The sequence below is a fragment of the Chiloscyllium plagiosum genome, unplaced genomic scaffold, assembly GCF_037043375.1.
Source record: "Chiloscyllium plagiosum isolate Xiang-an unplaced genomic scaffold, Cpla_swu_hap1 HiC_scaffold_3, whole genome shotgun sequence".
Taxonomy (NCBI): Eukaryota; Metazoa; Chordata; class Chondrichthyes; order Orectolobiformes; family Hemiscylliidae; genus Chiloscyllium; species Chiloscyllium plagiosum.
The window spans coordinates 46,348,708-46,366,687 of NW_028270141.1; the positions used below are offsets into that span (position 1 = coordinate 46,348,708).

At 42.8% G+C, this 17,980-nt stretch overlaps 1 protein-coding gene across 1 annotated transcript in view; it reads right to left on the reverse strand.

Annotated features, from left to right (window-relative positions):
- The window catches only part of col21a1 (collagen, type XXI, alpha 1), a 474,425-nt gene that overhangs the window by 262,238 nt on the left and 194,207 nt on the right, over positions 1-17,980 (reverse strand). Inside the window, exons 10-11 of the mRNA XM_087979161.1 lie at positions 12,723-12,776; positions 12,576-12,629 (exon numbers count right to left, since the gene is read on the reverse strand). Of these exons, the coding sequence (XP_087835287.1) occupies positions 12,576-12,629; positions 12,723-12,776 (108 nt within the window). The remainder of the gene's footprint in view (positions 1-12,575; positions 12,630-12,722; positions 12,777-17,980) is intronic.

The following is a 17,980-nucleotide window of genomic DNA, read 5'->3' on the forward strand; positions in this document are numbered from 1 at the left end:
ACACTAAGGTTAGGTCATTAAATTCATGCGCCACTTCATCTAGGCAGTCGTAACCACATGCATCCACTGTCAACTCAACAATTGTCTGGAAGGCTTCCTGATCTCTGAAAGAAGAGAATCTCCTGCAGCATTGGATCTAACACAGCATTTGAAAACCCGAGGGAGTTCTCTCATTATTGCAGTGCTACTTTAGGTCATAGTGTCATAGAGTCATAGAACTGCACAGCATGGAAACAGACTCTTTGGTCCAACAAGTTCTTGCCGACCAGATATCCTAAATTAATCTAATTCTATTGCCAGCATCTGGCCCAAATCCCTCTAAACCCTTCTTATTCATATATCCATCCAAATGCCTTTTAAACATTGCAATTGTACCAGCCTCCACTACTTCCTCTAGCAGCTTATTCCACGCACCTCCCTCTGTGAAAATGTTGCCCCTTAGCTCCCTTTTAAATCTTTCCCCTCTCACCATAAACCTATGTGTTCTAGTTTTGGACATCCTCATCCCGGGGAAAAAGACTTTGCCTATTTCCCCTATCCATGCGCCTCATGATTTTATAAATGCCTATAAGGTCACCCCCTCATCCTCCATCGCACCAAAGAAAATAGCCCCAATCTATTCGGTCTCTCGATATAGCCCAAATCCTCCAACCCTGACAACATCCTTCTAAATTTTTTCTGGACCCTTTCAAATTTCACATCTCTCCTCAAGCAGGGAGACGAAAATTGCATGTAGTATTCCAAAAGTGACCTAACCAATGTCCTATACATGAGTTGCAACATGACCTCCCAACTCCTATACAAAATGATTTGACCAATGAAGGCAAGCATTCCAGATGCCTTCTTCACTACCCTATCTAAATGCGACTCTACTTTCAAAGAACTATGAACCTGCATTCCAAGGTCTCTTTATTCAGCAACACTCCCCAGAACCTCTCCATTAACAGTACAAGTCCTGCCCTGATTTGCCCTTCCAAAATGTAGCATCTCACATTTATTTAAATTAAACTCCATCTGCCACTCTTTGGGCTATTGGTGCATCTGATCAAAGTCCTGTTGTACTCTGAGGTAATTGTTCTTCGCTGTTCACTACACCTCCAATTTCGGTGTCATCTGCAAAGTTACTAACAATACCACCTTATGTTCGCATCCAAATCATTTATACAAATGATGAAAATCAGTGGACTCAGCACCAATCATTGTTCCACATCATTAGTTACAGGCCTCCAGTCTGAAAAGCAACCCTCCACCACCAACCTCTGTCTTCTACCCTCCAGCCACTTCTGTATCCAAATGGCCAGTTCTTCCTGTATTTCATGTGATCTAACCTTGCCAACAAGTGTACCATATGAACCTTGTCGAAAGCCTTACTGAAGTCCATATAGATCACGCACACTGCTCTGCTCTCATCAATCCTCTTTGTTACTTCTTCAAACAGCTCAATCAAGTCAGTGAGACATGATTCCCTGTGCACAAAGCTATTCCTAATAAATCCTTGCCTTTCCAAAACATGTAATTCCTGTTCCTCAGGATCCCCTCCAACAACGTTCCCACCACTGATGACAGGCTCACCAGTCTATAGTTCTCTGGTTTTTCCTTATCACCATTCTTAAATAGTGGCACCATGTTCGCCAACGTTCAGTCTTCTGGCACTTCACCTATGGCTGTTGATGATATAAATATCTAAGCAAGGAGCCCAGCAATCACTCTGCTAGCTTCCCACAGAGTTCTAGGGCACATCTGACCAGGCCCTGGGGATTTATCCACCTTTATGTGTTTTAAAGCTTCATGAAAGTCTTCAAGAATTGAGAGGTGGTGGCCTAGTGGTATTATCACAGGGTTATTAATCCAGAGACCAGTTAATGTTCTGGGGAACCCAGATTCAAATGTCCACCATATATATGGTGAAATTTGAACTCAATAATATAAGAATCTGGGACTAAGAGTCTAAGGATGATCATGAAACCATTGCTGATTATTAGGAAAAACCTATCTGGTTCACTAATGCATTTTAGGGAAGGAAATTTGCCACCTTTACCTGGTCTGGCCTAGATGAGACTCCAGATCTCAATTGTTGACTCTCAATTGCCCTCTGGGCAATTAGGAATGGATGATAAATACTGGCATTTATGACATCGATGTCCCATGAATGAAAAAGATAAAATTCCAAGCAGTTTCAGTGCCTGCTGAAGCCAGAATGCACCTTTCTTTTAAGAGGTAAAAGTTGGCTTTAAATATAGGCTAACTTTCAATGTTGCTAAACTTACACGAACCTGAGCCATGAAAATAGTGACATCGATGTCCCATGAATGAAAAAGATAAAATTCCAAGCAGTTTCAGTGCCTGCTGAAGCCAGAATGCACCTTTCTTTTAAGAGGTAAAAGTTGGGCTTTAAATATAAGCTAACTTTCAATGTTGCTAAACTTACACGAACCTGAGCCTCTTGTCTAGTTGTGCAGCTATGGGATTACAAGACATTATCATGGAATAAGCAGGCAGTATGAGGTTTGCTTGCTATCTTTATCACTTTGACTGGATCTGTTAGGATAATCTCACATGCCCAAATTCAGCAATTATTTAATTCAGCCCCATCTGAGTCAAAGCATAAGATGACTTATTAAAAAACGTATATTATCATATTTTTGCTAAATTGAGAAAATTCAAGAGAACATATTGCATTTTTTCTCACAATTAGCAAATGCCTTTCTGTGCAAAACATAATTTCCAATTAGATGGTTGTGTATAAAAGATAGTTTCCCTCCAAAAATACTGTTTTCTTATTTCAAGTGTGCTGTAAGGTGTTTCCCAAAAATGTAAAATATAACAAAGAAACGTCAAAACCCACAATTTTATGGAAGAGGTAATGCTATTGATAAGCACCTCAGAATGAGGATCAGGTGTGTTTGTTCAGAATAACATCATTGTTACCTTGTTGGTGACTTTTGTTTCCTATGAATGCTATTCCTTGATTAGTGAATCTATCTCATGTCATCTTATCAATCAAATACATGTTAGATGTTTACTACTGTTGTCAAAAATCAATAACTTTTGCAAATGAAGATATTTGAAGAGAATCGATTAGTCATCTATTCCATTGTATTTTATGTGAATAGCAAAGTGAGAAGACACTTTGATTTTATATTCCCAGTGTACAGGACGTTGAGGGTAGTGAGGTCAGGGATAGGTTAACAAGGTCGCGAGAGGGCACCGGCAATCAGGATGTTGAGTTGAAATGTGTGTACATCAATGCCAAGAGCATCCGGAATAAGGTGGGTGAACTTGCAGCATGATGGGTTGGTACCTTGGATCTCGATATTGTGGCCATTTCAGAGACATGGCTAGAGGAAGGACAGGAACGGTTGTTGCAGATTCCGGGATTTAGATGTTTCGGCAAGAACAGAGATGATGGTAAAAGAGGAGGGGATGTGGCATTGTTAATCAAGGATAGTATTACAACAACTGAGGCAACGTTTGAGGACTCATCCACAGAGATAGTTGGGGCTGAGGTTAGAAACAGGAAAGAAGAGGTCACCCTGTTGGGTGTTTTCTACAGGCCTTCGAATTGTGATATACAGGTAAGGATAGCAAAGATGATTCTCGATAGGAGCGAGAGTAACAGGGTAGTTATTATGTGGGACTTTAACTTCCCCAATATTGACTGGGAATACTATAGTTCAAGTAGTTTAGATGGGTCAGTTTTTGTTCAATGCGTGCAGGAGGGTTTTCTGAGACAGAATATAGACAGGCCAACAAGGGGAGATGCCATATTGGATTTGGTACTGGGGAATGAGCCCGGCCAGGTGATAGATTTGGAGGTGGATGAGCACTTTGGCGACAGTGACCATAATTCAGTTATGTTTACAATTGAAATGGACAGGGATAGGTATAAACTGCAGGGAAAGAGGTATAACTGAGTGAAAGTCAATTATGATGCGATTAGGCAAGATTTAGGATGCATAGGATGGAGAAGGAAACTGCAGAGCATGGACAGATTTGAAATGTGGAGCTTATTCAAGGGATAGCTACTGCAGGTCCTTGATAAGTATATACTTATCAGGGTGAGAGGTAATTGTCAAGAGAGGGAGACATGTTTTATTAAAGAAGTTGAAGCTCTTGTCAAGAGGAAGAAGAAGGCTTATGCGAGGATAAGGCATGAAGGTTCAGTTAGGGGGCTTGAGACTTATAAGTTGGCCGGAAAAGATCTAAACAGAGGGCTAAGAAGAGCCAGGAGAGGACATGAGCAGTTATTGGCAGATAGGATCAAGGAAAACCCTAAGGCCTCCTATAGGTATATCAGGAATAAAAGAATGACTAGAGTAAGATTAGGTGAAAGTGAGGACTGCAGATGCTGGAGATTAAAGTCAAGAGTGTGGTGCTGGAAAAGTACAGCAGGTCAGGCAGCACCTGAGGAGCAGGAAGAATCAACGTTTCGGGCAAAAGCCTTTCATGAAGAATGAGGCTGGGAGCCTCAGGGGTGGAGAGATAAATGGGAGGGGGGTGATGCTAGGGGGGAAGGTGGCTGAGAGTGCAATAGGTGGATGAAGGTGGGGGTAAAGGTGATAGGTCGGATGGGAGGGTGGGAGTGGATAGGTGGGAAGGAAGATGGACAGATGGGACAGGTCATGAGGGTGGCGCTGAGCTGGAAGGTTGGAACTGGGATAAGGTGGGATGTGGGGAAATGAGGAAACTGCTGAAATAAACATTGGTGCCATGGGGTTGGAGGGTCCCGAGGCGGAAGATGAGGCATTCTTCCTCCAGGCGTCGTGTGGTAAGGGAGTGGTGATGGAGGAGGCCCAGGTCTCCTAGGCGGAGTGTGATGGGAAGTTGAAGTTTTCGGCCATAGGGCAGTGGGGTTGGTGGGTGCAGGTGTCCCAGAGATGTTCTTTGAAGCGCTCTGCGAGTAGGTGTCCTATCTCCCCAGTGTAGAGGAGACTGCATCGGGAGCAACGGATACAGTAAATTTAGGGCCTGGGACGGAGGTGAGGCAGGAGGTGTAGACAAAGGTTTTGCAATTCCTGCGGTGGCAAACGAAGTTGATGGGGGGGGGGGGGGGGGGGGCATGTCCTGACGAGGTAGTCACGGAGGGAACGGTCTTTACGGAAAGTGGATGGGGTGGGGAGGGAAATATATCTCTAGTGGTGGCATCCATTTGTAGGTGGCAGAAATAGTGAAGGAATCTACGATGTATACAGAGGTTGATGGGATGAAGGTAATGACCAGGGGGCTCTGTACTTGTTGCAGTTGGAGGGGTGGGGTTCAAGGGCAGAGGTGCGGGGAGTGGATGAGATGCGTTAGAGGGCATAATCAACCACATGGGAGGTGGAATTGTAGTTTTTAAAGAAGGAGGCCGTCTGGTGTGTTGTGGTGGAACTGGTTCTCCTGGGAGCAGCTGAGGTGGAGACAGAAGAATTGGGAACAAGGGATAGCTTTTTGGCAGGAGGCAAAAAATGGAGGTGTAATCCAGGTAGCTGTGGGAGTCGGTGGGTTTGTAGAAAATGCCAGTGTTGAGTCGGTCACCATTGATGGAGATGGAGAGGTCTAGGAAGGGGAGGGAGATGTCAGAGATAGTCCAGGTGAATTTAAGGTCAGGGTGGATTTCTGTGGTGGAACTGGTTCTCCTGGGAGCAGATGCAGCGGAGGCGGAGGAATTGGGAATAAGAGTAAAATAAAGGCCAATCAAAGATAGTAGTGGAAAATTGTCTGTGGAATCTAGGACATAGGGGAAGCATTGAATGAATCCTTTACGTCAGTATTCACATTGGAAAAGGGCAATGTTAGTGAGAATACGGAGATACAGGTTACAAGATTAGATGGGATTGAGGTTGACAAAGAGGAGGTTTTAGCAATTTTGGAAGATCTGAAAATAGATAAGACCCCTGGGCCAGATGAGATTTATTCTCGGATTCTCTGGGAAGCCAGGGAGAAGATTGTAGAGCCTTTGGCTTTGATCTTTATGCCATCATTGTTGATAGGAGTAATGCCAGAAGACTGGAGAATAGCAAATGTTGTTCCCTTGTTTAAGAAGGGGAATTGGGACAACCCTGGTAATTATAGGCCAGTCAGCCTTACTTCAGTTGTGGGTAGGGTGTTGGAAAAGATCATAACGATAGGATTTATAATCATCTGGAAAGGAATAATTTGATTAGGGATAATCAACACAGTTTTGAGAAGGGTAGGTCATGCCTCAGTAACCTGATTGAATTCTTCAAGAAGGTCACAAAACAGGTGGATGAAGATAAAGCGGTTGATGTGGCACATATGGACTTCAGTAAGGCGCACCAACGGTAGGCTGTTGTGCAAAATACGGAGTTTCAGGATTGAAGATGATTTAGCGGTTTGGATCAGAAATTAGCTAGCCAAAAGAAGACAGAGTGTGGTGGTTGATGGGAAATGTTCATCCTGGAGCTTAATTACTAAGGTGTGCCTCAAGGATCTGTTTTAGGGTCATCTCTGTTTGTCATCTTTACAAATAATCTGGATGTGGGAGTAGAAGGATGATTTAGTAAATTTGTGAATGACACTAAGATAGGCAGAGTTGTGGATAGTGCCGAAGGACTTTGCTGTTTTTGAATTCATGTATCGCTGGACATCAGAGTGCATCTGGGAAAATTAACAAACAGTGAATTTCACAACTAATCTTGGAGGAACCTGTTTGGCGAAGTTCACAACACAGAATCAGATAAGTTAATCGTTGTTTTAAATCTGTCCAATAGTAAGGCTACTGTAGTGAGAACAGTGGGTTATTTCTTGACTATATGTTTTTTGGAGATAAGTCTCTTGATTAAACTTAAAATATAAGACATAACTATTAATTTAACCTGATGCAGTGTTTTGTAGAGGAATAATACGGTGTTACTTTCTGGGTCGGTAGATTATCAAGGAGCAAAAATGGCCTTTGCAGTGAGATGTACTTCTTATCAGATGTGGGAGTTTAATGCGAGTTTAAGGGTTAGTGCGGATTATATCTGCCATAAATTCTGTTGGATGCGAATCTTATCAGATCGAATGGATCGGGTAGACAGACGGTTAGAAGCGATGAAGAATTTGCAACAGCAACAGTATGTGATGGATAGCAGGTATAGGAAGGGGGGAAAGTCTCAGATACAGTCACATAGATGGGTTAACTCCAGGAAGGGTAAGAGAGGTAGACACCTAGGGCAGGAGTTTTTTGTGGATATACCCATTTCAAACAGGTATGCTGTTTTGGAAAATGTAGGGGGTGATGGATTCTCAGGGGAACGTAGCATGAACAGCCAAGTTTCTGGTATTGAGACTGGCTCTAATGCAACGAGGTGGACGTCCGCTTCCAAGAGATCAATTGTGTTAGGGGATTCTGTAGTCCGAGGTACTGACAGACGTTTCTGTGGCCAGCACAGAAAAAGCAGAATGGTGTGTTGTTTCCCTGGTGCCAGGATCAAGGATGTCTCAGAGAGGGTGCAGAATGTTCTCATGGGGGAGAGGGGCCAGCAAGAGGTCATTGTCCACATTGGAGCCAACGATATAGGAAGGGAAAAGGTTGAGACACTGAAGGGAGATTACAGAGAGTTAGGTAGAAATTTTAAAAGGAGGTCCTCAAGGGTAGTAATACCTGGATTACTCCCAGTGCTAAGAGCTAGTGAGGGCGGGAATAGGAGGATAGAGCAGATGAATGCATGGCTGAGGAGCTGGTGTATGGGAGAAGGATTCACATTTTTGGATCATTGGAGTCGCTTTTGGTGTAGAAGTGACCTGTACAAGAAGGACGGATTGCACCTAAATTGGAAGGGGACTAATATACTGGCAGGGAAATTTGCTCGAACTGCGTGGGAGGATTTGAACTAGTAAGGTGGGGGGGGGTGGGACCCAGGGAGATAGTGAGGAAAGAGATCAATCTGAGGCGTGTACAGTTGAGAACAGAAATGAGTCAAACAGTCAGGTCAAGCAGGGACACGGTAGGACTAATAAATTAAACTGCATTTATTTCAATGCAAGGTGCCTCACAGGGAAGGCAGATGAACTCAGGGCATGGTTAGGAACATGGGACTGAGATCTCATAGCAATTACAGAAAAATGGCTCAGGGATGGGCAGGACTGGCAGCTTAATGTTCCAGGATACAAATGCTACAGGAAGGATAGAAAGGGAGGCAAGAGAGGAGGGAGTGTGACATTTTTGATAAGCGATAGCATTATAGCTGTGCTGAGGGAGGATATTCCAGGAAATACATCCAGGGAAGTTATTTAGGTGGAACTGAGAAATAGGAATGGGATGATAACCTTATTGGGATTGTATCATAGACCCCCCTAATAGTCAGAGGGAAATTGAGAAATAAACTTGTAAGGAGATCTCAGCTATCTGTAAGAACAATTGGGTAGTTATGGTAGGGGATTTTAACTTTCCAAACATAGACTGGGACTGCCATAGTGTTAAAGGTTTAGATGGAGAGGAATTTGTTAAGTTTGTACAAGACAATTTTCTGATTCAGTATGTGGATGTACCTACAGAGAAGTGCAAAACTTGACCTACTCTTGGGAAGTAAGGCAGGGCAGGTGACTGAGGTGTCAGTGGGAGAGCTCTTTGGGGCCAGCGACCATAATTCTATTCATTTTAAAATCGTGATGGAAAAGGATAGACCAGATCTAAAACTTGTTCTAAATTGGAGAAAGGCCAATTTTGACAGTATTAGGCAAGGACTTGATGGGCGGCACGGTGGCACAGTGGTTAGCACTGCTGCCTCACAGCGCCAGAGACCCGGGTTCAATTCCTGCCTCAGGCGACTGACTGTGTGGAGTTTGCACATTCTTCCCATGTCTGCGTGGGTTTCCTCCGGGTGCTCCGGTTTCCTCCCACAGTCCAAAAATGTGCAGGTTAGGTGAAATGGTTATGCTAAATTGCCCGTAGTGTTAGGTGAATGGGTAAATGTAGGGGAATGGGTCTGGGTGGGTTGTGCTTCGGCGGGTCGGTTTGGACTTGTTTCCACACTGTAAGTAATCTAATCATTACTGAACTTTCGAAAGTTGATTGGAGGCAGATGTTCGCAGATAAAGGGACGGGTGGAAAATGGGAAGCCTTCAGAAATGAGATAACAAGAATCCAGAGAAAGTATATTCCTGTCAAGGTAAAAGGGAAGGCTGTTAGGTATAGGGAATGCTAGATGACTAAAGAAATTGAGGATTTGGTTAAGAAGAAGAAGGAAGCATATGTCAGGTATAGGAGAAAGTGAGGTCTGCAGATGCTGGAGTTCAAAGTTGAAACTTTATTGCTGGAACAGCACAGCAGGTCAGGCAGCATCCAGGGAACAGGAGATTCGATGTTTCGGGCACAGGCCCTTCTTCAGGATTCCTGAAGAAGGGCCTGTGCCCGAAACGTCGAATCTCCTGTTCCCTGGATGCTGCCTGACCTGCTGTGCTGTTCCAGCAATAAAGTTTCAACTATGTCAGGTATAGACAGAATAGATCGAATGAATCCTTAGAAGAGTATAAAGGAAGTAGGAGTATACTTAAGAGGGAAATCAGGAGGTCAAAAATGGGGCATGAGATAGCTTTGGCAAACAGAATTAAGGAGAATCCAAAGGGTTTTTAACAAATATATTAAGGACAAAATGGTAATTAGGGAGAGAATAGGGCCCCTTAAAAATCAGCAAGGCGGCCTTTGTGTGGAGCCACAGAAAATGGGGGAGATACTAAATGAATATTTTGCATCAGTATTTACTGTGGAAAAGGATATGGAAGATATAGACTGTAGGGAAATTGATGGTGACATCTTGAAAATGTCCAAATTACAGAGGAGGAAGTGCTGGATGTCTTGAAACGCATAAAGGTGGATAAATCCCCAGGACCTGATCAGGTGTACCGGAGAACTCTGTGGGAAGCAAGGGAAGTGATTGCTGGGCCTCTTGCTGAGATATTTGTATCTCAATAGTCACAGGTGAGGTGCCGGAAGACTGGAGGTTGGCAAATGTGGTGCCACTGTTTAAGAAAGGTGGTAAAGACAAGCCAGGGAACGAGAGACCAGTGAGCCTGACCTCGGTGGTGGGCAAGTTGTTGGAGGGAATCCTGAGGAACAGGGTTTACATGTATTTTGAAAAGGCAAGGACTGATTAGGGACAGTCAACATGGCTTTGTGCGTGGGAAATCATGTCTCACAAACTTGATTGAGTTTTTTGAAGATGTAACATAGAGGATTGATGAGGGCAGAGCACTAGATGTGATCTATATGGACTTCACTAAGGCATTCGACAAGGTTCCCCATGGGAGACTGGTTAGCAAGGTTAGATCTCCAAGAATACAGGGAGAACTAGCCATTTGGATACGGAACCTTCTACTCAAAGGTAGAAGACAGAGGGTGGTGGTGGAGGGTTGTTTTTCAGACTGGAGGCCTGTGAACAGTGGAGTGCCACAAGAATCGGTGCTGGATCCTCTACTTTTTGTCATTTACATGAATATTTGAATGCGAGCATAAGAGGTACAGTTAGTAAGTTTGCAGATGACACCAAAATTGGAGGTGTAGTGGACAGCAAAGAGGGTTACCTCAGATTACAACAGGATCTGGACCAGATGGGCCAATGGGCTGAGAAGAGACAGATGGAGTTTTATTCAGATAAATGCGAGGTGCTGCATTTTGGGAAAGCAAATCTTAGCAGGACTCATATACTTAATGGTAAGGCCCTAGGAAGTGTTGCTGAACAAAAGAGACCTTGGAGTGCAGGTTCATAGTTCCTTGAAATTGGAGTCGCAGGTAGATAGGATAGTGAAGAAGGCGTTTGGTATGCTTTCCTTTATTGGTCAGAGTATTGAGTACAGGAGTTGGGAGGTCATGTTGCGACTGTACAGGACATTGGTTAGGCTACTGTTGGAATATTGCGTGCAATTCTGGTCTCCTTCCTATGGGAAAGATGTTGTGAAACTTGAAAGGGTTCAGAAAAGATTTACAAGGATGTTGCCAGAGTTGGAGGATTTGAGCAATAGGGAGAGGCTGAACAGGCTGGGGCTGTTTTCCCTGGAGTGTTGGAGGCTGAGGGGTGACCTTTTCGAGGTTTACAAAATTATGAGGGGCATCGATCGGATAAATAGACAAAGTCTTTTCCCTGGGGTGGGGGAGTCCAGAACTAGAGGGCATAGATTTAGAGTGAGAGGGGAAAGATATAAAAGAGACCTAAGGGGCAACGTTTTTACGCAGAGGGTGGTACGTGTATGTAATGAGCTGCTAGAGGAGGTGGTGGAGGCTGGTACAATTGTAACATTTAAGAGGCATTTGGATGGGTATATGAACAGGAAGGGTTTGGAGGGATATGGGCCGGGTGCTGGCAGGTGGGACTCGATTGGGTTGGGATATCTGGTCGGCATGGACGGGTTGGACTGAAGGGTCTGTTTCCATGATGTATATCTCTATGACTCTATGTTGTAGGTTACAGAGGGACATAAATAAGATTCAGAGCTGGGCTGAGAAGTCGCAAATGCAGTTTAATGTGGAAAAGTGTGAGGTAGTTCACTTCAGAAGAAGTAACAGGAATGCAAAGTACTGTGCTAATGGTAAAATTCTTGGCAGTGTAGATGAACAGAGATCTCGGCGTCCTGGTGCATAAATCCCTGAAAGTTGCCACCCGGGTTGATAGGGTTAAGAAGGCATAGGTCTGTTGGCATTTAGTGGTAGGGGGATTGAGTTTCGGAGCCAAGAGGTCTTGCTTTAGCTGTACCAGACACTGATAAGGCCACACCTGGAGTATTGCATGCAATTCCGGCAACTGCATCATAGGAAGGATGTGGAAGCTTTGGAAAGGGTTCAGTGGAGATTTAAAATCAACAAGGTAAAAGCAATGACTGCAGATGCTGGAAACCAGCACCTCGGATGCTGCCTGTACTGCTGTGCTCTTCCAGCACCATTGATCCAGAATTCAGTGGAGATTTACTAGGATGGAAGGAAGGTCTTACGAGGAAAGGCTAAGGGAACTGAGGATGTTTTCATTGGAAAGAAGAAGATTGAGAAGTGACTTAATCGAGACGTGTAAGATAATCAGACGGTTAGATAGGGTGGACAGTGAGAGCCTTTTTCCTCAGATGGTGAAAGCTAACACAAGGGGACATAGCTTTAAATTGAGGGGTGATAGATTTAGGACAGATATTAGGGGTAGTTTTTTCACCCGGAGAATAGTAGGGGCATGGAATGGCCTGCCTGCAACAATAGTAGACTTGCCGACGTTAAGGGCATTTAAATTGGCATTGAACATAATATGGATAATAATGGAATGGTGTAGGTTAGATGGGCATCAGTTATTTTCACAGGTTGGCGCAACATCAAGGGCCTGTACTGCAATGTAATGTTCTAAATTCTATGTTCTATGCTTAGAACTGAAATCCAATGTTAACTTTTCAGAAATAATGAGACAACAGGATTAGGTAAATCCTGACTTCGTGCAATAAAATAAAATAGGGGATAATGTATTGATAGCTCATTTTACATCTTTCCTGAATTTCATGATCAGAAATGGAACTGCCGTCATCACATAAAGTCAAGGATTATCTGGATGCGAGCATGATTTTATAGATTTGTCTTGTTGCTTAAAAGAAAGTAAGTTCCTTTTCATTAAACTAGTTCCTACCGGAACACCAGGGATCCCTTGCTCGCCCTTGTATCCATGAAGCCCACGCAATCCCTACCAAAGGTAATTATTAAAATTAGTGAAGAAAACTAAGTTGCAAAGTTAACATCAACTATGCTACATGATTTACTAAAGGATAATTATTACCTGGATACCTTGAGGTCCTAGTATGCCTGGGCTTCCAGGCAATCCTGGAATTCCCTGTGAAATAATATTAATACTTTTAATTTAGAAAGCAAAATTCAGCAAAATCTATGAACTGATATTTCATTCAAATACAATAACACATAATGTATTTTAGAGGTGACAGATTCAATGTACAAAATGAGGGAAGATACTAATGCTTTACACATTGGTGAGACTAAAACCTTGCGTGTGAGCTTGGCTCAGTGAGTATCACGGTTGCTTCTGATTTATAAGTTCAGAAACTTGATTGTACACAAAATTGATAATGCAAGTGGCAGGGTGCATGCTTTGCAAATAATTTTGTTTGGTATTAGTTTTCAGAGAAGATAATTCTGATAATTTTATCAGACATTAGGATGTTTCAAATAAATGTGTAGTCCTGTAGAATTAATAGCTGTAAAATTTAAATACCCGGACTTTTGTTTCTGGAATTAAATGATAATTTACCTCCACTTAATAACACATTTAATGCACTATGAGTTTATTATATTTGAGAGTAAAAATACAGCAAAATATTTATAAGCTTATGAACATTTATATTCCATGAGTTCCCATTAATTTTGATTAGTTCATCTGTGGTGACAAGTGAAAGTATGTGGAGTAGAACTGTAAAAAGTCCTTGGGGATTTTGTCCTGCCCAAGTATTCAGTGGAGTAAAAGATTTGTGATCTACTGTCAGAGGAATAGTACTTGAAAAAGAAACATTCACAATTATTCAATATGGGGTCCAGCAAGTTAAGTGCAGTTAGATGCTATTTTCACATTGTAGCAAAGACAGAAATCTGACTAAAGAGATTATAAAGTGAAGTTCCAGAAAAGATGAGCATGAATTTGGGAGGTGACAAGTTCAGGTACTTTGGAGATTAAAGGAAAATTATAGATGAACAAATAGTTTGTGAGGATGGTGTGGGTCAAGGAATGCTTTTTTCATGGAGATTAAAGGGAGAAAGGAATAATACTTGAAAAAAGGAACAGTCACAATTAGTCAATATAGGGACCAGCAAAGAAAGTTCTTTGGGAGTTATATTTAGGAATAGAGTTGAGAGAACAGGGGATGGTCTAATGGATATGATAAACTTGGAGTCGGGAAAGATGTGTTTTCAGCATGAGGGCATAGGGGAGTTTTCGAGGACGTTTGACTTTGTAGATGAGTAGAAAAAAGGGATGCGGAAAAGACAACTGATTGGAAAGTCTCTAACTTAGTGACAAAGAAGTTCATATGCTTCTCAAATTAATTACTGTAGGTGGAAATGGAAGATGCAGAAGAGAAGGGTTTAAGAAGAGTTTCTCTTGTATTGAAAAGAAAGTAAAGGTTGTTTTTGCACTCCAGGATGACCCTGGTATGGTGTGGTGTTTTGGCAGGCCTGAACAGAATCCAATAATGTTTTTCATGGACCAGTTACATCTGACAGTAAATGGCTAGAAACATGGGAACAGGACTAAACTAAATGGGGTTTCAAGCCTGTCATGCAATGCAATGAGATGCTGGCTAATCTGTGAACTAATTCTTCATACTCGCTGTGCCCCAAAGACCTTAATAGCTTTAAGTAGCAATGATCCATCAATCTCAGTGTTAGAGTTAATAACACATCTAGCAATGAAGTTCTGAACTGCTTCCAGCTTTTGCACGAAGAAATATTTCCTAATTTTATTAGAGTCATAGAGATGTACAGCACGGAAACAGACCCTTCGGTTCAACTCGTCCATGCCGACCAGATGTCCCAACCCAATCAAGTCCCACCTGCCAACACCCCGCCCATATCCCTCCAAACCCTTCCTATTCATATATACATCCACATGCTTTTTAAATGTTGCAATTGTACTAGCCTCCACCACTTACTCTGGCAGCTCATTCCACACATGTCCCACCCTCTGTGTGAAAACGTTGCCCCTTATGTCTTTTTTATAACTTTCCCCTCTCACCCTAAACCTATGCCCTCTAGTTCTGGACTCCCCAACCCCAGGGAAAAGACTTTGTCTATTTATCCGATCCATGCCCCTCATAATTTTGTAAACCTCTATAAGATCACCCCTCAGCCTCCGGCGCACCAGGGGAAAAAGCTCCAACCAGTTCAGCCTCTCCCTATCGCTCAAATCCTCCAACCCTGGCAACATCCTTGTAAATCTTTTCTGAACCCTTTCAAGTTTCACAACATCTTTCCCATAGGAAGGAGACCAGAATTGCACGCAATATTCCAACGGTGGCCCTGAGGAAGGGCCTGTGCCCGAAACGTCGAATCTCCTGTTCCCTGGATGCTGCCTGACCTGCTGTGCTGTTCCAGCAATAAAGTTTCAACAACGGTGGCCTAACCAATGTCCTGTCCAGGCGCAACATGATCTCCCAACTCCTGTACTCAATACTCTGACCAATAAAAGAAAGCATACCAAACGCCTTCTTCACTATCCTATCTACCTGTGACTCCACTTTCAAGGAGTTTTGAACCTGCACTCCAAGGTCTCTTAGTTCAGCAACACTCCCTAGGACATTACCATTAAGTGTATAAGTCCTGCTAAGATTTGCTTTCCCAAAATGCAGCATCTTGCATTTATCTGAATTAAACTCCATCTGTCACTTCTCAGCCCATTGGCCAATCTGATTAACCTTCTTTGCTGCCAATACACCTCCAATTTTGGTGTCATCCGCAAACTTACTAACTATACCTCTTATGCTCACATCCAAATCATTTATGTAAACGATGCAAAGTAGTGGACCCAGCACCGATCCTTGTGATACTCCACTGGTCACAGGCCTTCAGTCTGAAAAACAACCCTCCACCGCCACTCTCTGTCTTCTACTTTTGAGCCAGTTCTGTATCCAAATGGCTAGTTCTCCCTTTATTCCATGAGATCGAACCTTGCTAACCAGCCTCCCATGGGGAACCTTGTCGAATGCCTTACTGAAGTCCATATAGAACACGTCCATCGTTCTGCCCTCATCAATCCTCTTTGTTATTCCTGAGAAAAATGGCTCTACATTTTAGATGCTGTCCTCTAGTACTGGAGTTCCTAACTTGCAGAAATAGTTTACCCCAATCTACCCAATATCTTGAATACACGACCAAATTACTCACTAACCCTCTACATTCTAATCCTAGTTAGCTCAATTTCTCACTGAAGCTAGGAGGCCAGTACCGCATGGACTGTCCCTCAAAGGTCATGACATACTTTCCAGAACTATTCAATTTTAACTAAGGCTTTGTACAGTTGCAATATGGCTGCCAATCCCCTATAATCTTTTAGATATAAAGACCAGCAAGCCTCAGCATTTTTGATCATTTTCTGTATTTGTTCATGATATTTTATTGACCTGTGCACCTGTACCCCAACTTTCTTTAGACCTGCACTGCTTCTAGCTTATTAGCATTTAAAACATACCCTGTTCTTTATTCATCCAACGGATGGCCTCACATTCACTGACAAAAATTCCACTTGACATAGTTCGTCCGTTTAGTTAAACTATTGTTCTCTCTTTATGTTACACTACTAGATACACTACTTACACTTCTGCCTATCTTTGTGTCAGCATCAGTAAATGTAACATCTAATTGAAGCCCCAACATAGAATCATGATGGCACAACTTGGGGCAACCAGCTAATTAGAATACCTAAGTATTATCATGCTTCTGTTTCCACGGGTTCACTTTAGCTAACAGTCTGTTGTGAAATATTTTAATAAATGCCTTCTGTATGGTATGTTCAGATAAACAATATCCAAAGATATCCCCTGAACACTATATTCAGCTCTTCAAAAATCCAATCATATTCTATCTACTTCAGCTATTTTCACACACAGGGCAGTCCGTGAATGGAATGTGCTGCCAGAGGATGTGGTGGAGGCTGGTACAATTACAACATTTAAAAGGCATTTGAATGGGTACATGAATATGAAGAGTTTACAGGGATATGGGCCAGGTGCTGGCAAATGGGCCTAGGTTAGGTTAGGATGTCTGATCAGCATGGATGGGTCGGACCGAAGGGTCTGTTTCCATGCTGTACATCTCTATGACGCTACTGCTCTTGATGTTTTGAATTATTCAATCAAGTAACTCTTAAGGAAAAATTTTCCCATTTTCAGTTAGTGTTTTGTTGAGTGAGATTCACAGCAAACTGAGTCATGGCTCAAAGTGACCTTTCTCAGGCAATGTTCCACTCTTCATTTCATTAACAATATAACTGAGCTGTTAGGTGCATTTCTCACAGGTCTGAAATTCCAGAGATTAGGTGACCAGAGATGTAGAAATGCTTGCCACTGCCCACACCTTCTGGCACTCATGCTGATGCCCTAGTCAAAGCCCAGACACACACCATTTCAAATGTTGCAAGCCAGGAATTGTTTGTTTCACTGTGGTACTCACAGTCCATTATCACTGAGGACATGGCACAGCAGAAAGCTCACTTTACAATTCACAGATAGGGACCTGGAGATCTTGATGGAAAATGTATTCGTGATGAGGATTGCCTTTTTTTGCTGCAGACTGCTACACAGATCATGTCACCAGGCTAAACCAGTCTGGACCCAAATTGCAACCTAGGCCAGTGATGTGTACTGGTGGAGTGCGATATCCAGCAATGATTTTCTGCACTCCATCAGAATGAATGCTGTCATCAACTTTCTGCTACCTCAGTGTGATCTGAGAAAGCAATGTGAAGCAGACACAGGTTGGCAGTCTCCAAGTAAATGCAAAGTGAGTTCATGATAAAAAAAAACAGGCTAAAAGCCATATGTTGAATCTTGTGCAGATGAAGGAAATGCATGTATGTACATGCATCCAAAGCAATCTGGCAGAAGCATGCAAATCACAGACGTCCTTGAGATTCAAAGTAAATTGTTGAAAGGCTGAGTGTCTGAGTTTGTCTAAGAGCAGACATGGCTCACTTCTAGCTTTGGGCAACTGTGTGGAGTTTGCACATTCTGGCCATATTTGTGTGGGTTTCTGTCAGATGCTATGCTTCCTCCCATTAGTTCAAAGATGTGGAAGTTGGGCAAAATAGCCATACTAAATTGTCCTAGTGTCAAGGAATATGCAGGCTGGGGGATTAGCCATGGTAAATTCAGGGTTAGGGTAGGGGGGATGGGTTGCTCTTCGGAGGATTGATGCAGACTCTATGGGCCAAAAGGCCTCTTTCTGCACTGTAGAGATTCTAGGAATTCATTCTGATTTACATGTCAGGCATTTGCACTATCATGCTTCTCAGGAAGAATGAAGTGAATCAGATAT